A 27,935-nucleotide genomic window follows, 5' to 3' on the forward strand; every position below is an offset into this window, starting at 1 on the left:
GAAAAGCTCTTCCAGGGTTACAGCTTACCGACCCCTGACAAAACCCTGAGATCAGAACTCAGGTTTAGTCTCAGCAGAGAGAATGACAGTCTAACCCACACCCTGTGGGTGCGTCTATTCAACAACACCCTCCCGCTACGTCAGCTCCCCTGGCTGGGAGCCCCCCCTTCCCCCCCACCCCGCCAAAGCCCTCTGGCCTGTGCTGAAAGCCCCCCCCCCCCAGAAGCTGCATCCCCACTCGAGGCAGGGGTTGCCTTTCTTTAACTTCACCACATCCCTTCTAGTGTTGTCCTGCACACTGCATGGAACGAGTCTAGCTCCTCTTCCTCTTTTTTTTTTTTTTTTAATGTTTATTTATTTTTGAGAGACAGAGAGACAGAGCAAGAACAGGGGAGGGCAGAGACAGAGGGAGACACAGAATCTGAAGGGGGCTCCGGGCTCCGAGCTGTCAGCACAGAGCCTGATGCGGGGCTAGAACCCACGAACTGGGAGCTCATGACCTGCGCTGAAGTTGGACACGTAACTGAACCACCCAGGCGCCCCTAGTTTCTCTTCCTCTTGAGGCTCCTTCAGATGTTGGGGGGTTATGCTGCCTGCCTCCACCCGCAGCTCTTCTCAGCTGGGCTCCCATCTTCATCGTCAGTTCCTCCTCGGGGGGCCTTGGTTCTGGGCCCCACTTCCGCAAGCAGAGGTTGGAGACAGACCCATTGCTCTTTTCCGAAGGTGGCGCCCCACACTTTGACACCGAGAACTGTGTGCCCACCCAAACCCCTCGGACCTCTGTCCAGGTGGCCTCACCTCCATGGGCCTGCTTGTCAACCTCGCTTTTAGGCCACTGGAATTCTGAGCCCTTTCCACAGGTATAGCCCCGGAGCCGTCTCTCTCTGATCCGCGTCTTACAAAGCTGAGGGGACTTGGGTCACTACTAGTCGGAAGCCTGGAGACACGGAGTGACTCCCTAGGGAAGCCGTGTGGCACAGCAGACGGCAGACAAGCCGCTGGAGTAGTTCTCCACCGCTGCACAAATCACCCCAAACGTGGCGGCCACTCACACTTGTTGTGTCCCATTTGCTCTGGGCAGCGCCCGGCTGGGCAGCAAGGGCTCACCCGCGGCCACGGCCTCGTCTGCAGAGCGGACTGGCTGGGGCGGGGTGCTCTGCTCCCGAGCTCGCTAATGTGGGTGTTGACAGGCCTCGGGCCCTTGCCATGTGGCCTCTCCATGGGGCTGTTCACCACGCAGCGGAGGCTTCCCACAGAGCCAGGATCTCAGGGGCAGAGCCTGTGAGACAAGCCACAGTCTTCTTATAACGTGATCTTGGAAGTGACATCCCGCGCTGCTGCCGGATCTGCTCTGTTAGAATCAAGTCACTAAATCCAGCCCCCGTTCAAGGGGAGGGAGGGGTCCCACTAGGGTGGGAGGACCAGGAGGTGGGGATCTCTGGGGACATGATGCTGGCTGCCTGCCACACCCATGTCCCTGTCCCCGTAGTTCACCAACGATGAGACCCTGTGCTAGTTCCTTAACTTTCTTTTGGGCCTCGGTTTACTCATTTGGGAGATAAGAATAATGATAACAGCCGCTTTGAGGCGTGGTAGGAAATGAAATAATGCCCATCATGCCATTCCCTTCCCTCCACCCCATCCCCCACCCTGCCCCCAAAGCAATGTGAGATAGTGACCACGCTGGGACCAGAGCCCCTGCCCCTTCCCCCGTCCTCTCAGGTGCCTCTTGGTCTTGTGAAGTTGACCAGGAAATGTCCCAAATCTGGGGATGGAAATAGAATGTGTCCCATGTGAAGTACCCCACGAGCAGGAAGGGCACTGCAGGAAGATGGCACAAGGTGTCAAGTGTATTCTAACTAAGTTTAATTTTGGATTCAGTTCATCTCAGGCCTGTCCAGATCTTTCTTTAGGCTGATTTGATCATCTGTTACTTTTTGTTTTTATGTTTATTTATTTTTGAGGGAGGGAGAGAGCGCGAGGGGCAGAGAGAGGGAGACACAGAATCCCAAGTAGGCTCCGGGCTCTGAGCTGTCATCACAGAGCCCGACGCAGAACTTGAACTCATGAACTGTGAGATCATGACCTGAGTCAGAGTCGGACGCTTAACCAACAGAGCCACGCAGGCACTCCAATCATCTGTTAGTTTTTTTTTTCTTTTTAACATTTATTCATGTTTTTTGAAAGGCAGAGAGAGACAGAGCGCGAATGGAGGAGGGGCAAAGAGAGAGGGAGACACAGAAACAGAAGCAGGCTCCAGGCTCTGAACTGTCAGCACAGAGCCCAATGCGGGGCTCAAATTCACAGACCGTGAGATCATGACCTAAGGGGAAGTCGGCCACTTAACCGACTGAGCCACCCAGGCGACCCCCGTCTGTTAATTTTAATCAACGACCAATTTGATCGTTGTTATTAATCAACTTTGTGCCACTCACAATTCAAATAAATTTGCCTTCTGTGTCCTGATCCAAGCCTTTGGTAAAACTGCTGAACAGAACAGAGGCCTGCACATGGCCCCCTGGCATGGCCTGCTGTGTGGAGTAACATGTAGTTTTCAGATGCTGGGCTGGCAGCGCCCTGTGGTGTGACAGGGGCTGGCGGCAGGGACCTAATCCCTGGTCCCCTGGCACCTACACTTTAGGCCCACTCGCCAAACGTCAGCTTGCTGATTTTGATTAACTGTTTAAACATTTGCAGCAATTCTACCAGGATAAAATAAGTAAACCCATTCGTTTCCTGGGAGAGGCCTCTGTGTTCCTCCATTTCCATCCTGCCTGCCCCGTGGCCTTTCCCAGTCCGGGCTATGTGCTGACTCTCCAACTCTCTGCCAGTGGAGGGTCCCCTCTCTCAGCCTTGGGTCTCGCCAGCCGCAGTGGCAGGGAGCTGTTTGGCAGAACAACCAAAATGTTGCTGGGAAGAAAAATGAAAACCCGTCCTCTAAAACTTGTTCAAAAGCCATTCAAACCATGGCCTCCAAAGGAATTACTGTAAACTTGCCAAGAGGTAGAAGAAACAAGTGTGCTCAGCAAACCGGAAGTTCAGCTAACTGGCCTGAGGCTGGCTTGGGGTGGGGTGGGGTGCTGGCCCACAGGACGTCCTGTGTCTGCTCAGTGTTGCAGGCTCTGGCCCTCAGGAGCCACTGGAAGGGTGGGACAGGAGGAGAATGTGAGTTCCCTCCCACTGGAAGGCAGGGCTTGCCTTTCTCCCCGGGTCCAGAACTCAGGAGCTCCCCCTCCGGATCTACTCCCCCATTATACTCGCACCGGGTCTCCTCCAGGCATTACCTCCAGCAAGGGAATCATGGCCAGCTCTGGGTGACCACTGGCAGGGTGTGGAGCTGGTCAGCCAAGCTGGACTTTGGGCAAGGCTAGGAATTCACCCCTTCTCTGTCAGCGAATCATCTTAACCCAATGCACCCTATAGAGATCCTGGGTCTTGGTGATATAAAGTGACAGAAGGACAGAGAGGAAGGGCAAGGTTTTTGTTGTTGTTGTTGTTGTTGTTATTTTTAAATATCTTTTTGACATCCCAGCCTGGTATACATCCCTGAGGCTCAGATACAGGTAAGCCCTTAAGGCTAACCCTGGTGAAGTTATGGGATCAGCCCTTCCAGTGAACTCAATTCTCAGAGCATTCTTGCTATTCAGGCCTTCTTTGCAGGGAAAAAAATAGAAAAATGGATTCGTACTACAGTCTTAGTGACCAGATATTTTACCTCCTAGGAGATATTTGCATTTTGAAAGTGCAGGGAATGGTAGGTGGAGAGCCTAGGTTATTGGGCAATGCTTGACCCAAAGATGTGGATTATTTAACTATTGGTGAGGTTTCCAGACATACAGAGGATCTTGATTTGTTTAGGGTTGACGAACATCTGTGCCCGTGAAGAAGGATGTGCTAATTTGCTAAACCTTTCTTGATGTAAAGAGAACCTCCCCGAAAAGCAATGTGCAAATATTGTTCTTATAAACGCAATCCTACTTTAAAGACACGGACCAGGTTTGTCTAAGGATGCATGCTCTTTTTGAGACGTCAATACAGATGATAGTTCACACTTTCTGACCACTGACGACTTGCTGGCTCTGTTGTAAATGTCGATCACCTACTTTACTCCTCACACCAATACTTCAGGTGTGTCCCCATTCTACAGGTGAAGAAACCGAGTCACCAAGAGGTCAAGTAACTCTCAGGTCACACCAGTCACGCTAGTTAGTGACCACGACTAGTTGGGAGCAGGCCTAGGATTCCAACCCACTTGACTCTACATTTCCAATGGGGCTAGACTGAAGGCTTTGAACCTGCCAGACTCCCCCTGACTATCTCCTTCTCTCCACAGGGGCCTTGAAGTTTTCTACCCAGAACTGGGGAACATTGGCTGCATGTTTGTCCCCGACTGCAACAATTACAGACAGAAGATCACCCACTGGGATGAGCCCATTGTCAAGTTCCCTGGGGCCTTGGAGGTGAGTGAGCAAAAGCCTGGAGCGGGAGGGCCGTGGGTCTTGGTTTCCCTCTGAGCTTGCTCATTTGTGTGACTTGAAGCAAGGCCCTCTGGGTTGGGTCTGGTGGTACCAGGTGGCTGATGCCATAGGATGCGCCTGCCTCAGAGCAGCCCCATGGCCTTGGAGGAGGGTGGGGTCGGTTGGAGGGCTGCAGACCGGAAGCCTTAGTGGGACTGTGGGGCAGCTCTGCCAGGATCTTTCCCTGCTCCTGCAGCCCCTGGGCCCCAGAGCCTGGCTCGTCAGTTTATGTGGAGACCGGCTGATGTGTGCTTTGAAGTCAGCAGAGAAAAGGAAGAGAGAGGGGGTGTAAGGAGTCCTTTTCAAGGTTCAAGGTGGCTGGCGAATGGGGAGGAGCTAACTAGTAATGGGCAGGGCTTCTCATGTAGCTAAACAAGCAGAACAGTGCGCCTTGACTCCATCGTCGCAGTATGAAACACACCGGAACGTTTGCTCAAACTTGTCTGAAATAGAAGATTGAAGCTCTTTTAGGAATTGGAAATAACTATTCTTTCCTCTAGGAAATGGTTAGTACTATCTTGTTCTGGAAGCTTCCCTTGGTTTGGGGGTGTAGTGAGCCTGGGGCAGGGCCATGGAAGTAGAAAGTGGACTGTGGCTGCCGCTCCCACTGGCCAGAGCATGTCCTGGGGGAGCTGCTCCAGTGTTCCGGTCACTGTTTCTCTCTTCGTTGATTCCTGGGTCACACTGAGCCCCCACAGTGTCAGGAGAGGATGGCAACCTTGCTTTGTCTGCTGAGTTTTAGTAGGAGATGCCAATACCAACCTACATAAAAGGACTGTGATGTGTCCAGGAACCAGGTCACAAATGGGTGGAGGCTGAAGGGCCATGGTCAGGATGTGACCACATGCACACCATATGCACAGCCTTCTGGTCCCCTTTGTGCACCGCGGCAGGGAGAGGCCACCGTCGGCTCTTCCCCTCTGTCAGTCCAGGCCTGGTGGCAGTGACTACATAAACAACAAAATAACAAGTTCTGGGGTGAGGGAATTTGCAAGTTTACTCAGATGTGGAGGGTAGATGCTTCTCTTTCTTAAACAGTTTTCACTATCAGGGAACCAGTAGATTGTGATGTGTCTCACAATTGATGAGATTGAAAACATGAAGCTTTGACAGGCTATTGTGTTTGCAACCTTGACAAAACATCCTTTCTTCTGGGAGGCTAAGCAAGCAAGTGACGAGAAGGCCTCTGAGTCTCTCTCCCTCAACCCTCCCAAGCCTCACGCACATGAACATGCATGCACGTGAACACACACACATGCACATGTCAGCCCTCCTCCCTTGGAGACCTCTGGCCTGGGGCACACCAGTGGACATGTGGGAGAAGCAGAGGAGATATAGGCCACTGTGATTCTAACACTTGGAACAGGAGGTGGAGGGCTGCGGGGAAGGAACCCAGTCCTGTAAGGAAGAGTATAATGCTGCCCGGTGGGGACTAGATGCTTGACCTTCACCATTAATTCACTTGTCCTTGGCTTTGCCACTGAAAAGTAATGAGATCAACCACATTCTCAGTCCAGTGACTGTCCTAGGAGAGATTCTCAGTAAAGGACTCCATTCCGCCTGATGTTATAGCATATGTCCACTAGATGGCAGTGCAGACTTTTCTGAGTACCTGGCGTACTTGGTTTGAAGCAAGTTTGGGAAATCTGCATTTGATTCCTTTTAGTTGACACCGATTGTCCTGGGGTGTGGGCATATAATGAAGAGAAAACATCACTCCCTCCAGATCATGAAATTTCCCACCCTGTCTCAGTCCAGAGGTGGGGCAGGACAGAAAACCTGGAGACTTATGAAGGGCAGGGACTGTGGTTAAGAAAGCCAAGGAGAGTAGAGATTTCACAAAGAAAAAATTGGTCAAAGTGGTAGAAACAAAGGAAAGAAACGTAATATTCTACTACTATAGAACTAGAGGGTTTTGGGTTTTTGTTTTTTTTTTTTTTTTTTTTTTTTGTAAATTTAACTGACATTTGACGAGGTGATTCAGGGTTATCAAAAAACACCATTAATCGAGTGGTACCCACTTTATGCTGGGTACTATTTGTGTGTCATTTCATTTAAAGTTTTCATCAAGTCTGCAAGTGAAGTATCTCTTTAGTTGAGACTGTCAGTGATGAATGACAAAAGCCAACTCTAACCAGCTTGTGCCAAAAGAGGGAAGAAACTATTGGTTCACAAAATGAAAACTCCAGGAATAGCTTCAGGCATGGCTGGATCCAGGTGCCCAAAAAATGTCACCAAAAATCTATTTTTCCCTTTCTCTACTTTTTTCTATGCTGGTTTTATGTGTAAATAGACTCTCCTTGTGGTGGCAAAGACAACCCCATTAGCTTCAGATTTGTTTTTACTAGTTTATCAATCCCAGTGAAAATAGATTGACACTTTTCAGCCATTAAAAATCCCAGGATTTGTCCTGCTTAGATCACATGCCTATCCTTGAACCAGTGACCTTGGGTAACCCCACTAAATCTACAAAAGCTGAGGGCAAATGAGGATGGTTCCCCCAGAGGAGACCACTGGTAACGGCTCTCAGCAGAGACACCAGGGCACTGGCACAGTCAGGGGACGGGGGCGGGGTGGGAGGGCTTGCTGAATGGAAGCTTTCTTGGGACAGAAAGCAGTGTTTGCTAAGGAGGGTGGTGGTGAAGAGGTGGAGACAGGCTAGGGGTAATGAGAAATGATATGATGGCTAGAGCTTCCCTTAAGGTGTCGAGGGAACAAACACCTTTAGAGAGAGAGAAACTGGAACAGTTGGAGAGGAAGGGCTGCTCTCTGGGAATAGGGTCTCTCAAGAGTGTGGGCAGGGGAGCCCGAGTCCTTAGTGACAAAGCATGGGATTGAAGGCATTTCCTCTGGGCCCAGGGCCTACTGAGAAAGGACAAGCAGGTTGTGACTGGCTATGTGGGGATAGTGCCTTGCTTCAAAGTGATTAAAGCAATGCCACCAAAGCAGCAGCTGCCAGTGGACATGTCTTGGGAGCCCCCCACCATCACCAAGCAAACCGTCAGGAGAGGCGCTGTGGGCCTGGGACAGTGCCTCTGTGCCTACCAGAGGTCTTCCTGCCTGTACATCTTTGTTCAGGCCACTTTCCATATTTGTACCCTGCCTACTGGGACACCCTGCCCGTACCAAAATGCTGCTGCTTCTAAGAAGACTTCCCTATCTCTCTCTTGGCCCTATCCTCATCCCTGGCTGGTGTCTTCTATCTCTGAACTATCTTAAAAAAAATTTAATGTTTATTTATTTTTGAGAGAAAGAGAGACAGAGAGACAGAGCATGAGCAGGGGAGGGAAGAGCACAGAGAGAGAGGGCGGAGGGAGACACAGAATCTGAAGCAGGCTCCAGGCTCTGAGCTGTCAGCACAGAGCCCAGGGTGGGGCTTGAACCCAAGAACCACGAGATCGTGACCTGAGCCGAAGTCAGACGCTCAACCGACTGAGCCACCCAGGTGCCCCCTCTCTGAGCTTTTTAAATGCCCCCTACCCATCAGACCTAGAGTTTACTTCCTTCTGTCTTGTATTGTGATTGCTTGTTCATATCTCCCATAGCCTTGACAAGTTTGTAAGCTCTAGGAAAGCAAGGCCACCCACAGCCCCTACCAGCATTGCAGGCCCCATGTTGACTGACTAGGTGAGGGGGTGAATGAATGAATGAATGAATGGCTGCTGGAAGGATACCTCCTGGAGTGTGGTGAACTATAAGATGTGTGAGTCCCATGGTTTGCCTTTTAGCTGTTGGGTGTCTGGGGCAGCCTGAAGAAAAGCTGCTGAAGCCAGTACTAGTCTCTCCTCTACCCAGGGTGGGGGTGGGCTCAGGGTTGGGAAGAGAAAAGCCAGGAGAGAAATCCAGTGGGTTTTCCAAAAGGCAAAGCAGTGCAGGGAAATATGGATGGTCCCTGTGCCAACAACCCCAAGAGTTAAGAGAGGTGTTGAAATAAGAGGAAGCTTTCTCCCCTGGTGCTTTGACAAACATTAAGAGGCAAGCGTCTTAAAATGCATCCCTTCTCAAGATGATGTAAACCGAAAGGCCCCTGAGAAGCTTCTTGACTGAGGCCTATTCTTCACCTTGAATTTAACCAGCTGGAATCCTTTTGAAGTGAAGAAATTACCTTTAAGTGGGGAATGTGCATTGCATTAGAGAGAAGGAACAAGGAGTCCTGGGGTCCCTCCGGTTTCCAGGCAGGCTTGGCTCCTCTCTCCATCCCAGAAAGCAGGCAACTCTGAGTATCCTCCAAACAGACGGGACAGGCATAGCCCTACCCCACCCTGGGCCTGTAGGGTCTGTGTTACTGCCTCCTGGGGGGCCACCTCCTTGTCCTCAGGGGCCCAAGGTATACACACAAGTCTGGACACTTGTGGTAGAGTCACAGACTCTCCTTGCTGCAAGAGACCTCAGAGCTAACTAGTCCACTTCCCATCCTTCTCTTTACACACAGAGCAGAAAAATAGGGCCTGCTGGTCACAAAATGATTAGTGGAGGAGGGACGTGGGGCTCCTGACACTCAGAGGAATGCTGGGTAGAGCAGCCCATGAGGGATGGAGCAGATTCTCTCCTTCAGGGAAAGAAGGGGCAGAGGAGGAGCACGCATACATGCCGGGGGTGGCCAGGCATAATTCAGCGTTAGGAATACGAAGTGATGCACTTAACAAATATCTATGGAACACACAGACACCATGGTAGTGCCTCAAAGTCAAAAAACAAAAGGCTCCACCATGGAGCTCCCAGCCTAGGTCGGGAGACAGACAGAGTTGCGTGGTATCAGTGTTGCAGTGGATGAGCTGCGGTTACCATGAGGACCAGGTGGGGCAGCCAAGCTGAGTCAGTCTGGGGAGGCCTCCAGGAAGAGGTACCCAGAGCTGAACTGCAGACAGTGAATAGGCAGGGCAGGGGGGTGGGGGGGCCCAGATGGCCAGGTGAGGGAGGAGGCTCAGGAGAGGACAGGGCCACTATGTAAGGGGCCACAGACACTGCTTGCCCTGGTGTGGAGTCTGGATTTTATCTTGAAGCCAGGTTGGGGAGGGACTGGGGAATGTGACCAGATTAGCAATTCAGGACGGTCAGTCTGGCAGCACAGGTGGAAGAATGGAAGAAAGAGGAGGTTGAAGGCAGGGAGAGCACCCTGCTGAAGCCCTCGATGTGAGGGCATGAACTGTGGCATGGATTTGAGAGATAGAAAGAATGGAATCCATAGAGCTTGGTGACTGAGGAGGAGTGGGGGTCGTGGCGGAGGGAGGGTTAGTGTGACCCTTGGGTATCTGTGATGACCAGGCAGGTGAGCAAGGGTGAGGCTTAGCATATAACTCATCCTCCAAAACAAGACGCTCTGGGGAGTGAGGGGAAGTGTGGTTAATAATTACCAGGTGTGGTAGGGCACTGTCCCATTATTTTGGCTTCTACCAAGGGACACAAGAGAAGAACTAGATCTATAGAGACAAAGGCCAGCAACTCTGCAGATGCTGAATCTGAGGACCCCGCATGCACCCAGTGGCAGCTGCCCGCTGAGCTCGCTGGGAAGTGAAGGCAAGGCTGGAGGCCTAGATTTGGGTCCTCAGTGTCAGGGGGCAGGGCATGGAATCTTTGAGGTGGTAGAATCTTTGGGGAGCTCTGACAGGGAGGGAGGACTGAATGAGGAGAGGACGTGGTAGTGTGGGCCACACACACCAGAAGTTTTCAGGGAGACAAGGGGCACCTGAGCTATTTAAGTGCTGACAGGAAGGAGCCAGTGGAAAGGCAATGCCCCAAACAGCAGAAATTAGAGATAATGGGCCCATTGGAGAAGTTCATATCTGAGAAGGAGAATCACAGGGATGGTGGAGGTCAAATAAAGGGAACGAGGTATCCAAGTTCCTCAGAGGTCAAGGGTGGGAAGCACAGCAGAAGCTTCCAAGGCCCCAGGCCCCGGCACGTGGGTGAGCAGGAAGAGGAGGAGAGAGAGGTGTGCTCACTGTGCCCCAGGAGGGGTGAGGGGTCTCCCCAGCTGCTGGACCTGTGAGCTGGAGCACAGGTAGCAGAGCCCCTCACACAGAGGTGAGATGCTATCTGGAGGGCAGAAGGGCTTCGGGTGTGAATGCGAGAAAGTTGCACTTTGTGGGCATTTCAGACAGAGGTCGGGAAGGTGAAGGGTCAGAGAGGCAGGAATGGAAAGGGGTGGCTGCCAGGCTCAGACTCGGAGAGAAGCAGCCGCAGGGCCAGGCTGGGGAGAGCCACTGGGATTTGGCAAATTCCCTGGCACTGCTGTTGAGGATGGACAGAAGAGTTCCAGAACAGGGGCCTGGGAGCAGACAGTAAACCCAGAACAAGGGGGGGGGGGGGTTCAGCAATTCACTGAGTGATGATTTAGGGGAGAATTCATGACCTGCAACCCTAACCCAATGCCTAACATGTGACATAAGCTTAGCAAATGGTGTCAGCTGTCATTGTAAGAGACAGATTTGTAGTCTGAAGAGTACAAGGAGTGGAAGGAGGCCTGTGTGGGTTTGAGGCTCAGAGCAGGGAGCGGGGCTGATAGGCAGAGCAAGACCTGGGAAGGTAGGTGAGGAGGGCACCCGGTGCCCAGTAGAGGAGGCGTGCATGAAGGAGAACCTGCTCATGTGTCAGTTTATCCTTTGTCCCTGGACCAAGTCTGCTAAAATCACCCAGGCCTCTTGGCCATCTGCTGTGGCAATGCCACTGGTCATGACAGGACCCAGTGAAAGAGGGGCAATGCTTGTCACCATTTCCAACCCTTGCAGTCAGATTTTGAAGTTGCAGAGGAACTTCTCAGGTAGGATTTCACACGATCCTCCCAACCATGTTGGGAGTTTGGGAGAGTAGGGATTATTCCCATAACTGCAGATGAGGGGACCTCCCAAGGTCACACTTGCCAAAGTTAGGAAGGGGAAGAGCCAGCCTTAGATCCCTTCCAGTCCACTGACTTTCAGCTACATAGTGTTGCCTCTGGACTCCATCCTGTTACTTGAAAACAGATGGAGTTCTAGGTAGTTTCGTGCATAAGCATCCTTGCTGCAAACATTTTTGCTGCACGACTAATTGGCTAAGGCAATTTTGCTGCAAAACTAAAATCATGAAAAATGAAAGGGACATTCATGAAAAATGACATAATGAAACATGAAAAACGACAAAATTAAAAAGACTATTCTGAAATATAAAATATTTGAATACATTCAAAAGGCATAGTGTAGCTTCATGGCAACTCCACACAAATAACTGATTTTGTGGATTGTTCCTAGGTACTTGTCTTCAAAGTCTTTCATTCGTCGTGTTATACATTTTTTTTCTTGTTGATTCGTCTCCTTTTTCAGCATCACACTTTTTTCACTAAAATGTCTTCCTGCATTTGAGAGAGGTATCAGTTTCCAAATACCAGGATGTGCACCTATAACTGAGCTTTGCACGGCGCTGTGACAGCCTTCTACACGGCTGTTCTTGGCATCTGGTCACATGTGCACTGATCCACATTCCAAAGTTCTATGAGATATGTGGGTTGAAAACTCTGCGTCACTGTACATACAGGTCGTGGTGAGGGCTAAGGTTATATAGTATAAAATGGAGAAATGAAACCAAACTGTCAAACAAACTAAACCGTCGGCCAGCTACTTTTCATCATCTTTTACGGCAAAATTGCCTTACGGCCGGCTGTTTATGCGGCAAAGATGTTTGTGGCAAAGATGCTCGTGGCGAAAATGCCCGACACGGCCTCCGAAGTGCACGCCGGACTTGGGGTGCCACTCACGCATCCGCTCGCTGGGGCGGGTCCTCGTGGGGGCCTCCTCTGGGCCCCTGTGCGGGACGCTGTTAAAGGAGCCAGGCACACAAGCGAAAACACATCCCAGCCCTGCCCACGAGGAGCGCCTCCTGAAAGTAAGAATGTGAATGGTTGTCTTTGTAAGAATGAACTCGGAAGCGCTCGCGTGGCGATGTTTTGCGCCTGGGTGGCTTCATTGGGAAACTTCTTGGCCTTGACCTTTATTTTCAGTCCTCTTTACCCCCACTCCCGCCCCCCCCCCCCCCCCCCCCCCCCCACTTTTCACTGCTCTGGGGGTTGCAGAACCCATGGTCAGACCTGCGCCTGACCCTTCCGAGCTTTTTAATCGAACCGCCTATCCCCAGTCCACGGTGGGGCTCCTCCAAGCACAGGCAAACAGGGTGTTTGCTCAGCGGTGGGGCATCTGATGTCGGCTGAAAGCTTCCAGTCAAGTGTGGGGAAACAGGTTCCAGATGTTTTTCAGATCAAATAATGTTTCTTTGAAAAACAAAAACAAAAAAACAACTGTGTGGGCCACTCCTCGGGGTGGGGGGTGCGGGGCATGTGGGATCTGAAAGGAGAGTTCACTGGGTTTGCATCCTGGTTTTTTAAAAAAAAGGTCATTCAGCAAGTGTCTGTGTGGGGCTCTTCATGCGTGTGTGGGATCTGTTCAGAGCTGACTGGTGGCAGTGTAAGCAGAGGCTTCTTGGGTTTTAAAATAGCTGCCTGCCCCTGGTTGGAGCCATTTGGAGGGACAGATACTCAAATTTTGAATGTACAATGACTTGTTGCCTGCTGTCACTGGAGAGAAAAGATGGTGGCCTAAAGAGGAGGTTATAGGTGTGGACTTTGAGGTATCTCACTCTCTTACCAGTGCACCCTCAATGCTGGTCAGTTTTAGGTTCACAGAAAAATTGAGTGGAAATTACAGAGATTTCCTGTATGCCCCTGCACAGCCCCCACTGGAGTGGTACATTTGTTACAGCTGATGAACCTACGCCCCCAGAGTCCAGAGTTTACTTTAGAGTTCCCTCTTGCTGTCGTACATTGTATAGGTTTGGACAGATGTATAATGACATGTGTCCATCATTATAGTATCATACAGAGTAGTTTCACTGTTCTAAAAATCCTCTGTGCTCTGCGTACTCATCTCCCAACCCCTGGCAACTACTGATCTTTTTGCTGTCTACATACCTTTTGCCTTTTCCAGAATGTCAGAGTTGGAATCCTACAGCATGAAGCCTTTTTGGATTAACACAGAGCCTAGGCTACCACTTGGGCCTCCTGACTCCAGTGCCAGCACCTTCTTCACCATGCAAGGGTTTGTCCATCTTTGCCCAAGCCAGTGGCCAGTTTTCCTGTGGCTTAGCTTCCCTTTTGGGAATTGTGCTCCCCTCAACCTGATGTTTCTACTGAGACTTTGCAGCGGGCAGGATCCACTCACTCCTGCCCCTGCTGTCATCTTGGGTATTCCTGCTATTCGATTTCTTGTGTGTCTCTCTAACTAGAATGTAAACTCCCTGATGGCAGAAACCTTTGTATGCTCGAAGATGGCAAGAAGGAGGCAGTTTTTGTGCAGTGAGATCTGTGCTATGATATGGAGCTAAGTGCAGCGTGCTGGCAGGGGACGGGGTGGGGGGTGGTGTCTCTTGATAACGAGAGTATAAGCATTCCAGTTTTCAAAGCACTTTTCCTTGTCATGACAGCTCTTATCTCCGATCAGTCCCAAGAGATGGGCCAGGCAGGTGTCTCTGCCCACACTGGGGATCCTTGGCCCAGGGTTAGCCGGAGAAGGCAGATGTTCAGCCTCAGAGCCCAGTAGCCATCTACTTATTGCCTCAAACCCCATTTGAGTCTCCTTACAGCCTTGTGGACATTAGCGTGCCCTAGTGCACAGATGTGTTAAGTGTAGTGATAAAGCTCAGACTCAAATCCCTGGCTCTTGTACTGTGCTCTTCTTTCCTGGGCCCCCTGCATCCCTGTCGTCCCCAAGCATTTACTACATAGCCACATTTACTGACTGTTTTCCACATGGTCAGGCTCTGTGCTAAGTGCCCCACGAGCATTGTGGCACTAAAGCCCTACAGCCACCTAGCACAGTAGGTAGGATTACCTTCATTTTACAGGTCAGGAAACTGAGGCACAGAAAGAATCCAGAGCTCATGAGTGACAGAGTCAGGATTTGAACCCAGGTCTGTATGGGCTCCAGAGCTCATCCCCTTGAGAGTAGGAGGCAACCTGTAGTATGCCCCAAATGGCCCGAGCTATTTCCCAACTGCCACTGCAGCCACGCAGCTCCAGGTCCAGGGCAGAAGCCAGCCCCTAAGGCAAGCGGGGAAGGAGTAGGTAGAGGAGTAAAGCTCCTGTTGTTCCATCACCTCCCTTTCCAAATGGGCCTTGAAATATCAAATGACTTAGCAAAGGGAGAGATGGGGTTTGGGGAGTGGGGGCGTGCAGGGGTGTGCACAAGTCAGAGACCCTTGGTTTCTTGTAGGTCTACAGGTCTGTACTGCTAACCTAAGGGAGAACCAGGGTGAGCCATCAGACATCCTGATTTCCACGTCTTACTTATTTCCATCGCAATTGGGAATGCAGAGGGCTCATACCTGTGGTCTAGAGCACCAGACCTGCCCCGGGCAGAGGCAGACGAGGCTCAGACGGGAGAAGGAGGGCTCCTAGGCGTGGCTCTCCAGGCCCTGCATGTATGAAAAGGCATACATAGCCTCCTGCTGTCTCCTGGGGCTGCAGTTGCAAGAGCTGACACCAGAGGGAGGTCGGTGACTATCATCCTGCCCCAGGCAAGGAGAGCCCGCACACTGGCCAGGAAGGCATTGCCCCGGGCGGTTAGACAATCGAGACCTATCCGGTAATGGAGACGTGGAGGGTCCTGGATTTGGGTTGGCTGTGCACGCCTCTGCACCCCTCGCCCCGTCTCTCCCTTTGCCGGTTGGTTGTGGAAATGTCCTTCAATTCAAATACATGTATCTCTGGACTGGAATTCATTAAACCAGGGGCCACTAACTTGAAATGTCCTCAGGGGCCAGGCCCTAATTAAGTGGATGAAACAGACAGTTGGAAGGAAAGCAGGGCCAGGCAGACAACGCTTACTCTGAGAATCCCCTCACATCCCACTCGGCATTAAAAAGATACTTACAGTTGTGCTTGTGATCCTCTGCTCATCCCCAGTTTTCCCTGACCTGCAGGGACTGTTCAACTTCATGGGTATGAATAGTCCATTGGGAGTGAGAATCCATGGGTGTCAGAGCCATTCCTTTGGTTTAGAGAGCACTCAGAGTCTGAGGGGTTAGTATGAGAAGCAGGCAGGCTGGGCTTTGCATAGACCTTGTCTTATGTTGTAGCTCTGGTGCTCCTAACTCTGTGACTTTGGATCTTCTCCCTAAGATTCCCTTTCCTCACCTTAAAATGGGTATAATATCCATTTCTGGGTAAGACCCAGGGGCCAATTCCCAATCCTAATCCTTCTTGTCTCCCCAGGAGCATTTGAGCCAGTGGTCACTTCTTCCTCTTAGATACATCCCCTCCCCAAGCCCCTGCCAGGACCCACACTCTCTGGATTTGCCTTCACCCTTCATGGTTCTTCACTTGTCAGTCTCCTTTGCTGGTTGCTCCTCCTCTCCCCAACCTTTTGGTGTAGGATATCCCAGGCCTCAGTGTTTGGACTTCTCATCTTTTTCTACACTTTCTCCCTTGTGGTCTCATCCAAGGTCATGACTTTAAATGCCATCCCTATGACGTTCTACTCACATGGCCACTGAGGTATCTCACAGGCTCCTCAAACGCAATATATCCAACCCCAAGTGTCCACTGTCTACCCTCCCCCAAACCTGCTCCACCTGCTGCCTTTGTCATCTCAGCAAAGAGCAACTCCAGACTTCCAGCGGTGTTGCCTGAACATCTTGGAGTGATAACTGCTCTTGCTCTCCCAATATATATCCAACCCACCAGGAACCCCTGTTGGCTTTGCTTTTAGAGTATCTCTGGAAGCTGAACACTTCTCTTCTCCACTGTTAACACCCTAGCCAGGGCCACACACTCTCTACTGAGTTATCACAACAGCCACCTAACTGGTCTCTTGGCCACCATGCCTGCCCCAAACCCCCAGCATATTCTCAATGTAGCAGCCAGGATGAGCCGTTAAATCTGCAGGTCACAAAAAATAAAATAAAATAGAATAGAATAGAATAGAATAGAATAGAATAGAATAGAATAGTAAAGTAAAATAAAATAAAATAATTAAATTAACCTTCAGGTCACATCAGTTTTCTCTTCTGCTTAAAATCCTCCATTTATCCCCAGCTCACCTGAGTAGGAGCCACAGTGCTCACAATGGCCCATTTCCACCTCTCTGACCTCAGTTCCTACCATTTTTTGCCTTATTCACCCAGCCTCCTTTTTGTTTCTTGACCATAACAGGCATGTCTTAGGGCATTTCCCCTCATATCTCTATGGCACACATCCTCACCTCCTTCACATCTCTGCCTCAAGGCCCTCTTCTCAAGGAGGCCTTCCCATGTCCCAGCCTTGGTACTCTTGGGCCACCTAATCTCTCCCCACTTCTTTCTATCATATTTATCACCTTCCAACCTACATATAATTTCTTCATTTATTGTGTTTCTTTGTTTTGTCTATTCCCATCCCCACCCCGCAGCTAGGATATAAGCTTCATGAGGACAGGAATCTTTGGTTTATTCACCAGTCTGTCCTGTGCCCTAGAAGAGTCTGTCACATGGTAGGCACTTAATATTTGTCGAATGAAAGTTCTTGGATAAAGGTTATGAGAGATCATGTATTTACAGCCTTCAGTGCCGACACAGGGAGCATTCAGCAAATGTTAGTGGTTATAATCTTCTCCAATGCCCAGGTAACTAGTGCAGCCTGGAACATGACAGCTGAGGCAGGGTGATAGCTGGAGGACATGAGATTCAAGATAGAGGGTTGCAGGTTTTTTTTTTTTTTTAAAGGGGTCTAAGGAGAGAAAATGGAGAGGGAGAGATGGAAGGGAAATATTTTATGCCTGGTTTAAAAGGAATAGATCTACAAGGCTGAACACAGGACTATGCAAATAGTGGACACTCAATAAACCTGTGGAATGAATGAACAAACCCCTTGCCTTGTTAGCACATGCAGAGTTGACTTCAGAAACTGAGCAGAGACCCTCAGTAAAGTTTCGGAGGCTGGACTGAAATAGGGATGCCAGAAGGCGGTAATCACCTGAGGCTGGACCAAGGGGGCAGTCTGCAGTGGCATCTTCCCGGATGCTGGCTGGTGGCAACCACCCTCTTGCTTAGGATGACACCATCCTGCCTGGTACTTACCAACTCTTAGGCCCGTGGGGTGCTGGACAGAAGATACAGTCCATATCTCTGGGGAGCTGAAGTTCCAGGCTCCTTCTTCCCTCAGTCCCTCTTCATGAGAACTTGGTATTCGATGATATGCAATGCCAGCAAAACTGCCTCTAGCTCCTCATCTTGCAAATAGAGTGATGGTTAATTTCAGATTTGAAATCCAATCTCTTGATTTTTCACGTGCTGAGACTGGAGCTGCTCACCAGCTCTTCCTACATCTGGCGCTCCCCATCCTCCACCTCCCCCATCTCAGATGGGAAACAGAGCCACGTGAGGTGCACCTTTTTCAGTGTGTAATCGCGGAACAGCTATTTCCCTCTTCTTGTTCATTTCTTCCATTCACTAGCAAAAACCCTGGGGCCCTGTGGAAAGGTGCCTGCCAGGCTGAGAGCTCCTGAAAGGCAGGAGCGGCAGACAAGTCAATTCCTGTATCTCCCTGGCAACCATCTATCACCCAACTCCAGCCTTAGGACCATTAAACAAGCAAATTCAGAACCCCACCTCTACGTGAAACTCACGGGGTTTAGGGCAGTCCATGTAAAACCCAAACCACACAGTCATAAAATAACTGGAAAGCAACAGATAGGTAAATATTTAAATGATCGCAGAGTGGAGAAGGTCTGCCAAAGCATAAAAATCAAATGACAAAATCATAAAGGAAAAGAAGGAGAGATGTGAGTTACAACAATATTTGAAACTTCTACACTTTAAAAATGCCGTAAACAAAATAAAAATCCAATGACAAACTGAGAGAACATATGTGCCACAAATATGGCAAAGGATTATTATCTTTATGCATAAGGAGCTCTTATAAATCAGAGGAAAAGATGAATACCCCATAGAAATAGAGGGCAAAGGATGTTAGTAGGTGGTTATAGAAATAAGAAAATTCATTAAAAATATAGGAGAGGATGCTTCAATTGAAGGAAATGTAATTTTTATAAGTTGTACAGATTTCATTTAAACCCAACCAAATTTTCAGTTTGAGGGTATTTTTGTTTTTGTTTTTGTTTTCTTTTTTAAAGAAGAGTCTACATTACAGGTAGAAGTACACATTGCTTCAACCTTTCCAGAGGGTGATTTGATAATGCGTATTAAAATCATTAGCATGTTCATTGTGTTTGAACAGTAATCTTAGTTCTATGAATTTATTCTAATCTGGTTACTTAATCAGAGACATACACACAAATTTATGTAAAAGGCTGTTCACTGTAGTATTATTTAAAATAGCAAAAGAAAAAAAGGAGAACCACCTAAATGTTCAACAATAGATTGGTTAGATAGAATATGTTTTATCTATATGAAAGAGTACCATGAAGCCATTAAAAATCATATTCTCAAAGAATGTGTAAGGCTATTGGGAAGTCTCACAATATATTTTTAAGTGGAAGAAACCAAATGATAAAACAGTAATTTCACTAGAGTCCCAATTTTCAAAAATTGTATCCTTTTATGCATGAAAAAAAAAAAAAACTAGACGAATGGAGAATACATCAAAATGTTGACATTGGATCACCTCGAGTGGTGAGATTAAGGGTGATTTTTATTTTCTCCTTTACACTTGTCTGTAATTTCCATATGTTCTCCAATGAACATGTATTACTTTAATAATAAGAAAAAAAATGCTATTTGGGGAGAAAAAGAGTGAATGCTAAGAGGAAAAGCTTCAGCTACCCAAATGGTCTGAGTGCCGGTTGCTGTGGAAACTGTAACTTTGAATTGCCCAACTTTTTGTGAATTACTTCTGTGCTCTGCAGGGTTAGTGCTAGGGCGGGATTCGGCGTTACTGGGTGTGGGCATGTGTCCAGGGAGATGGTTAAAAATGGAGGGGCCCTGCCTCAAATGAGGGTCCCCAAGGAGGGCTCTGGGTTTCATTCTGGCTCCCTGTCCGCTTCCAGGTGTCCTGCAAGGGATGCTGGGGCACAAGCTACCCTGCACGCACAGCGGCCAGGAGCCACCAAAGAGCTCCTGCTTCCCTGCATAGGGTTCCCCAAGCAGGAATATTTGGTGGTTCTCATGAGTCAGCCTTGTCCCACTCCCAGCCCGGTCTCTGAAGATGGGGTCCCAGCAGTGGTGTGGGGAGGTAGGGCAAGTGGCTTTATTCTTCTTTTTGTGTGGATGAGAAGCATGGGGATGCAACTGAGTCCCAGGGACATTTTCCTCAAGTGGAGTGTCTAAAGAAAATCCCAATCCCAGCTTGAGCCTTGGCCACTTGCTATCTTTCCTTCCTTCCTTTTGCCACCTGGAGAGCAGTTCCTGCATGGAAGGGGAGACAAGGGTGAAGCACTAGCCCTGGGGCCTTCCGGGAAGCTGAGAGGCTGGGTACCCTGAGTGCAAAGTCACTTCATATGCCTATTCTCGGAATGAATGTCTCGCTGCCATTTGTGAATCCTGTTCCGAGCTCTAGGGTGTGGAGAACTGGTTGATTTATAGATCGAGGCAGCCACAAGTTGGAATTTTAAAAAGCAATGTGTCCTTTGAGCAGGAGCCCGGGCTGGGGGCTTTGCAGGCTGTCGCTTTGTCCCAGGGACCAGATGGAACTTGTTTTTCTGTTCACTTGGGGGTTTAACCCTTCGTGCACTCCCTCCCCTACAGCCCCATTCAGGAGTCCCTGCCTTTGAGGCCAGGAGTCAGCCATAAGGGAGAATCCATGTATGTGAGCCTAAGTGACATTTATTGAAAATCTTTTCAATCTCCTTTCTTTGCCGGATCATTTTGTTTTATTTAGCATTCACTGACATGTGCCAGACACTATTCTAAGCACTTTAGAAATATTAACTCATTTACTCTTCACAATCATTATTATCTCTGCTTTACACATAGGTAAACTGAGGCACAGGTAGGTTAAGCAACTTACCTAAAGTCACACAGTTGGCGAGTGATGAAGCCCGGATTTGAAGCCCAGCTGTCTGGTTCCCAAATTTGTGTGCTTAATTACAGAATCATGGCTGCCTCTCAGACAGCAGGTAAATGAATCCTATTTGTAACAGTTCAGAGCTCCTGGGGTGATTCTTCCTGCTTAAGCTGTGAGAGCATTGGGGACCATCAGAGTGAGATGGAGTCCAAGTCCCAGGTGTTTGTGCTTGAAATATCACTGCCATTCTGGGTTTGTCTGACTTGCTACCCTGGTGTCTTCTTCAGGCACATCAGGCTGCGAAACCCCTGTTTATAAGGTCTGTGCAATGTAACGAGAAAAGTTCAGGGTTCAGTGCCCACCTCTACTCCACCGCAGCTTGTGCAAACCCAGTACTCACCAGTGGAATCTGGGGTCCCTGAGTTTGGATGCTGTCTTCTGCTGGAAGAAACTTTGTGTCATGTACAGCTTCCTTCCAGCAGGGTCCTGGGGTCTGCCTTTAGCCAAGTCTCTTTCTCATTTATGGAGCAGACCCATAAACAGCCACAATGCGCTTTGAACCTTTGGGAACGTTAGAACCCTAACGCTTCCCAGGCAGAAGCTGTTCCTTACCCTAGGGAAGTCAGCACAGTTCTTTGTCCCCTTTTTACAGAGGCAGGATCTGGACAGAGACTGGAGCTCAGCAGGGCCTGGGGCTAGCAACAGAGCTGCAGGCAGAGGAGGGTGCCCAGAGCACCCAAGCTGCTTGGGAAGAGGCTGTATGTAGCCTGGGGAGAAGCTAATAAGGCATCAGAGCCTAAACAAAGCAGCATGGGGCTTGTCATCCTCACCAGGGTCTTAAGTGCATACAGGACACTCTGCCTCCTGCCACGAGGTTACAGGGGGCCCAGGGAACTTGTGATGGCCTATTAAGGAAGGATGTAGGGCAAACAATAATATAAAACATACAAATGGCAAACAATAATAGCACCCATGAGAGGAAGCTCATCTTCCAGACCATCACACCTTGCTCCTTTACATACTCAGACTTCTTATTTTAATCATGTTTTGTATGGCAGTGTTTCTAAAATTGGTTACACATGACCCTGCCTTCCTAAATCGTCTAGTGAACGTAATTTAACCTCTGTGAAATGACTCTATGTCATCATTGCGAACGTTTGTCACAGATAGTGCCCTTGCTATGCACGGGCATGTCTTCTCTGTGGCGGCAGGAGCTGGTGAGTCTGTTCTAGCAGGCCTCATCAGTGTGCTCCCATGCAGCTGAGGCCAGGCCCCGGTGGGCAGATGGGGCCTAGCTCTGAAGGGGAGGCAACCCCTGGTTATCAATCATCTAGGATAGGGAATTCAAACTCCGGTGGCTGCCTCAGTCACTCTGTGCTGTTTTCTCCTCACAGTACTCCTGACACCAAATGTGTGGGTTTTTCCCACACCAACAACCAGTTTGTCAGCTCTCGGTCCGCCCCTGTAGCCCTGCATTTCAATTGAATTCTCACACTAACTACCTAGACTTAGTATCAGACTCCACCAGTTAAGGGCTCAGTCCCAAAGACCATCCCCCACTTCAGACGCAAGTCACAACTATTGGGTGCCCAGAGTACCCACGCTTCTCTCCGACTTGCCTAAATAATTGGGAGTCCCCACTACACCCCCACTTTCAGGTTCCATAATTTGCTAGGACAGCTCACAGAACACAGGAAAACAGTTTACTTACAATTACCAGTTTATTATAAAAGATACAACTTAAGGAACAGCCAAATGGAAGAAATGCATAGGGCAAGTTATGAGGGGCGTTGTGCGAAGCTTCCATGCCCTTTCTGGGAGCACCACCCTGTCAGCACCTCAGCATGGTCACCAACAGGGAGGCTCTCTAGATTCATCGTTTAGGGGTTTTCATGGAGGTTTCATTTATAAAGGCATGATTGATGAAATCTTTGGCCACTGGTGATTAACTCGATCTCTAGCCCCCCTCTTCTCCCCGATGGTCTGGGGGTGGGGCTGAAAGTTCCAACTCTCTAATCATACCTTGGTCTCTCTGGGACCAGCGCCCATCTGGAAACTATCTCGGGGCTCCCAACCGCCAGTCACCTCATTTGCATACAAAAGACTTATCTCTCTGGAGGCTCCAAGAGTCCTGGGAGCTGTGTGCCAGGAGTTGAGGACAAAGACCATAGACATACCTTTCACTGTGCCCCAGTTGTATTGGACAATGTGGGGAGCGGGTAGGTGGTATTGCAGAGGACTTCAGCTACATGAAGGCAGGCTGGACCACAAGGGGACACATCCCTTTCTAGGGCTCACAAGCTGCAGATGGACACAATGTACTCCCTGCAAGTGCATGGGTAGCTCCAGGAGGGCAAAGAGAGTTGGTCGACTAGACAGCTGAAAGCCCTGGCCCTAGAACTGTGCTGGCACATGGCAAGTGTCAGATCCGGATTTGCTGACCATGCAGATGCTGAGCACATGGCAGTTTGCACCTGGTTTCATGCTATTCTCTTCATCCGCTTGTCTTTGGCTGTCTTGGAGTCTTCAGTGAACATGTGATACATCTCTCATTTCACAGAAGTGCGGAGGCTGAAAGCCACCGTCTGTGTCTGGGCTCTGCCCTGGCTGGGAAGATGCAACAGTGCCCGGGACAGGGGCTCAGAAAGGGGTGAATGGATCTTGGGGAACAGGAGTCTGAGCTGCCAGAAGTCCGGCTGCCCCACTCAGTGTGGAGATTCCTTTTCTGGAGCTAGGTCTGCCTTGGAAATACACGTCTTATTTTCTTTTCAGAAGGACAGCAGATTTTTTTTGTTTTTGTTTTTTTTTTAGGTCACTCACAAGTGATATCTGAAGGATCAAAGAAATGTGTAGGGTTATTTGCTCTACACAAAACCACCCAACACTGCTAAAATTATTTTTAAAATGTATTTTCCTCCTGTCATCTGCCCTTTTTTTTTTTTGCTACTATTAAAGACAATTAGTATCTGTATGTCCCTTCTAATCTGTGGCAATATAGGAAAGCTGATAAGCAAGTATGTCAGAATTATTTCTTTTTTTTTTTCAACGTTTTTTTTTTTTTTTTTTTTTTTATTTTTGGGACAGAGAGAGGCAGAGCATGAACGGGGGAGGGGCAGAGAGAGAGGGAGACACAGAATCGGAAACAGGCTCCAGGCTCTGAGCCATCAGCCCAGAGCCTGACGCGGGGCTCGAACCCACAGACCGCGAGATCGTGACCTGGCTGAAGTCGGACGCTTAACCGACTGCGCCACCCAGGCGCCCCATGTCAGAATTATTTCTAAACTAAGAGTAAATACACTCAAAATGAGGATATGGATCAAGTGCCTGTGTTTTAACCTATGAGCCCTGTGATGTACAAGATGCCTTTGGGTATCGTTTTCCAACGTGAGGAAGCAGCATAGAAGACTCATCGCCAAGAGCCGTGGAGGTCTCGAAAGATTCGTGTTCAGATTCCAGTTCTGTATCTAACTAGCTAGTTTCTCAGCCTCTCAGCCTCACCTCCTTCATCATGAAAGTGGATAATAATATCTGCATTGAGAGGATCAAAGGGGAAAATGTACTCAAAGCAGCCAGTCTCAGTGCAGAGAGCTTTTACCACAGTAGGTGCTCATGCTCACTAAATGCCAGTTATCATCTTCCCTCCTACCCTTTCTGCTGCTCAGCTGTGTCCTGGACAGTGGAGCTGTGGGACAAGTGACCTCCAGATCAGTAGTTTCTATTGGCTCTCACATTGGGAGAGCCTGTTACAGGTTTCAGATCCCTCATCCTTGTCTTAGTGGGGATCATGACCCTCAGTTTGCAGATGAGAAAGCCGAAGCAAAGAGAAGTTAGAAGTTAAGGATCTTGCCCAAGGTCACACAGGCAGGTGGCGACAGAGCCCAAACTGGAAGCCAGGTCTCCTCCTGTTGCCACTCGCCTGGGAACCATAGGTGGGAAGACTAAACTCTTCACGTTCCTAACTCCCTCATGTGCCATGCCTGCTGTCCCAGGGTTGTTAAGTGGTTTGAGAAACATAAAACCCATGAAAGCTCTTTGAAAAATTAAGAGCAGTAGCCACGTGAATCCTTCCATTTTTATGCACTATTTTAATCCCTCTCTAATAACACTAGGTAGATGGGATGCCTGACACCCCTCCTCCCTCCATCCCCGTCCCTGAAGGGAAAAAGGAACCAGGACCAGAGCTGCTTTTCCCAGAGGGGCTGCTCAGCAGACACCATAGTAACGGGGTGAGTTGCAGGTGCCAGGAGCTCAGCATCAGGCCCCGACCCGCAGGATGCGTACAAAGAGCCTTCCAGAGTGGAAAGCTAACAAACATATTTTCACCACTTCCTTGCCCAGACTCTGGCTTTTCAGAATGAATGATTTGGAAGGCCCAGCTGCCTCCTGTAAGCACTTCAGGCTGCTCAGACAGAGAAACAGGCTCCCTGCTCTCCCTGCCACTCCAGGGCCGGGGCTCCCACAACCGTCCTCAGGTTGGGGAATGACAAGGAAGGGAGAATGATGGCCAGATGCCCGGCAGCCCTTGGCTCCCTAGGTCTGGGTCTGGCTTGCTTAGGGCAGCACCTCCAGAAAGCAGGGCATAATAAAAGCTCACTCTACATGTCAGGCACTGTCTTAAGTTCTTTATGTATTGTCGACCTTGAATCCTCACAAGAATGCTACCAACTAGGTGCTGTTATTACCCCCATTTTCCAGACCAGGAGTGCAGCTCGCCACAGCTAGTGAGTTTCAGAGCTAGCCTTCTAACCCAGGCAGTCTGGCTTTGGTGGCCAGGTATTAACCGCCACGCTATTCTGCTTATCTAGAACAATGGACTTTAATGCATCAAGCCACATTTCCTTGGAAACATCCACAGTAGGGACTAACAAAGGGAGATATGGGTTCAGTTTCTCTGTCTAGTCTAGTTTCCATGGTGAGGGTCATCCCTCTCTGCCTTCCTAAGCTTCTCCCCTCTGGGGAGTAAGGGAGCCTCCTCAGGGCTCAGCCCCTCAAAATTCACCTCTTTATTACCCCACAGAGCTCTCTAGCCTGTCCTGCCCTCTGTTCTGGCTGGTTGTATTTCAACCACAAATTTTCTCTGATGAGCAGAGAGTCTCATATACACCAGACCCTTGAGAAAGACTTAGTAATGCCAGGAGAGGAAAAAAAAAAAAGGGACAATAAGGAATGAGCAGACATCCCAGGGGCCAACCTAGCTTCCTTCTGGGGAGGCAGAGCATGAGGCAAACATGTAATTCCCTTGGGCAAGGACATCTATGGTTGTCTTTCGAAACTTACCCTAAACCAAAGGTTAGAGAGACTTTTGTTTGAGACCCTTCATAATTGATATAGCTGTTTGATGGCTGGGAGGATAGAATTACCATTTTCTGAGATGGTATTTTTGTCTGCTCAGCCTGCCATAACAAAATACCATAGACTGGGTGACTTAAAAGACAGAAATTTATTCTCACAGTTCTGGAGATCAGAAATCCAGGATCAAGGTGCTAGCCAAATCAGTTTCTGCTGAGAGCTCTCTTGTCTTTTCTTGCAGACAGCTGCCTTTTCTCTGTGTTTTTGTGTGAAAGAGACACAGAGAGAGCTCCCTGGTGTCTCTTCTTGTAAGGGCACTAATCCCATCATGAGGTCCCCACCCTGGTGGCCTTATCTAAACTGTACTAACTCCTAAGGGCCCCATCTCCAAATACTATCACATTAGGGGTTAGGGCTTCAACACATGAATGGGGAATGGGGAATATAAACATTCAGTCCATAGCAGATGGGAAGGACTGAGGGAAGAGTAAGTTTAGGGTGTGGGTGTATGAACTCAGGCGATCTTATCTGAACATGCGAGAGATGTTGAGTGAGTGTTTATATATGAGTTTGATATTCACGACAGAGGCCCAGTCTGGAGATAGAAATGGATCTGAAAGTCTATCTCTCAAGCCACAGTTTTCTCAACTATAGATCAAGATTAATAACACCCATCTCATAGGGTTTTTGGAAGGCTTGAATAAAAAAAAACAAAATACTTGGTGATGTTTTTGTGCATATTAAAACCAGAGAGCTAATGCTTGAGAGTTAAGTGGCTGAGATATCTCTGGCTAAAACTATGGCATAGACAGCTTGTCTTTTATACCTCAACCCTTCACACACTGTGTCTTATCCCACATGTCTTTTCCCCTTGGACATGGCAGCATCCTCTATCTTCTCTGTCTGCTCCCTCCCCCCACCTTGCGTCTCTGTCTGTTCTTCTCAAACACATCACATCCCAGCGTGGTGACTGATAGCAGCTTAAAGTGTTATCTGCCCCAGGGGACTTTGCAAGCGAAGAAACTGAACAGTCTTAAATTAAAAGAAGAAGGAGAATAAAAAGGGAAGAACAAGGAGGAGGAGGAGGAAAAAGGCTGTATTTTTTCAATTAGCAGAAAAAAATACAGAATTTACTCAATTTTAAATTTTTTCCCATACTTTTCTTAAATCTTTCCCTTTATATCAATATCTACATTAAGCTTTCATATATTTAATATATGTACTTATATATAAATATATATTAGTATATTTAGTACATTGGGATATTTGATTTAGCTATATATACATTTATATCTATCTATCTATACAGATCTCTATCTATATATACATGTATCTAATTTTACATATATATGAAACTATATATATAAAGAGAAAAAGGGAAAGAAGCATCGTATACTATGCATCAACTTAAGTTTAAGTTACTATGCTAAAGAAAAGTGACACTAATTGTGGATTGGGGGGCTTTGTATATTTGGTGGCAAGATGGTTGAGGCATTTCGCATCTCTGAAATTCTGCCGCATCGTAAATTGTCACTTCCTAATCTCTGTGTAATGCTGGTTCTACCAATGAACACATTATGTTGGGAAAGTCTTATTAATTTCTGAGCCTCAGCTTGAACAAAAATAGAGAGGCCAAGAACAAGTGTGGGGGATAAGAAATGAAATGGGTGTTGTGGTTCTTAGGTATCCAGAGCTAGAAAAATCTCACTAGACAAAATGTCAGGGAAGTTGGTGTAGGAGTGTACCTGAGTCAGCCCCAAGAAACCCATGGTAGGAGGGGTGGAAAGAATCTGATCATTTGGATCGGCAGAGGCAGATCAAGGGAGACTCAACTTAGACTGAGGGTGCTCTCAGCAAGCAGCATGGAACCCTGATAACATCCCCACTAACACTGTAGCCCTCAGGTAGATAAGCCATTAGGTAAGAATTGATGGGGGAGCAGGGGCAAAATTCTGTTAATGGGTGTTAGCTCTGACTTGTACACTGAGCTAGTTCAGACCTTCATTGTACCACATTTGGGCTATGACCATAATTTTCTAAAACTCTCTCTCCAGTTTAGCACATCTTCCTCCTCTGGGCTCCCACGTCACTGTACAGTGTGAGGGCATTGATCTGACTCTACAACAGGATGTGGTGTTTTGGAAACCTGTCTTACCTCCCCAACTGCA

The 27,935-nt window shown here is 48.6% G+C and overlaps 1 protein-coding gene across 4 annotated transcripts in view; it reads left to right on the forward strand.

Annotated features, from left to right (window-relative positions):
• Window positions 1–27,935, forward strand: part of PEBP4 (phosphatidylethanolamine binding protein 4) — a 214,399-nt gene that overhangs the window by 15,267 nt on the left and 171,197 nt on the right. For all 4 annotated transcript variants that reach the window (XM_019466951.2, XM_019466950.2, XM_019466952.2 and 1 more), the window contains one exon: window positions 4,334–4,460. In XM_019466951.2, coding sequence (XP_019322496.1) covers window positions 4,334–4,460 — 127 coding nt within the window. The remainder of the gene's footprint in view (window positions 1–4,333; window positions 4,461–27,935) is intronic.

The sequence above is a fragment of the Panthera pardus genome, unplaced genomic scaffold, assembly GCF_024362965.1.
Source record: "Panthera pardus isolate Hobbes unplaced genomic scaffold, ASM2436296v1 HiC_scaffold_13, whole genome shotgun sequence".
NCBI lineage: Eukaryota > Metazoa > Chordata > Mammalia > Carnivora > Felidae > Panthera > Panthera pardus.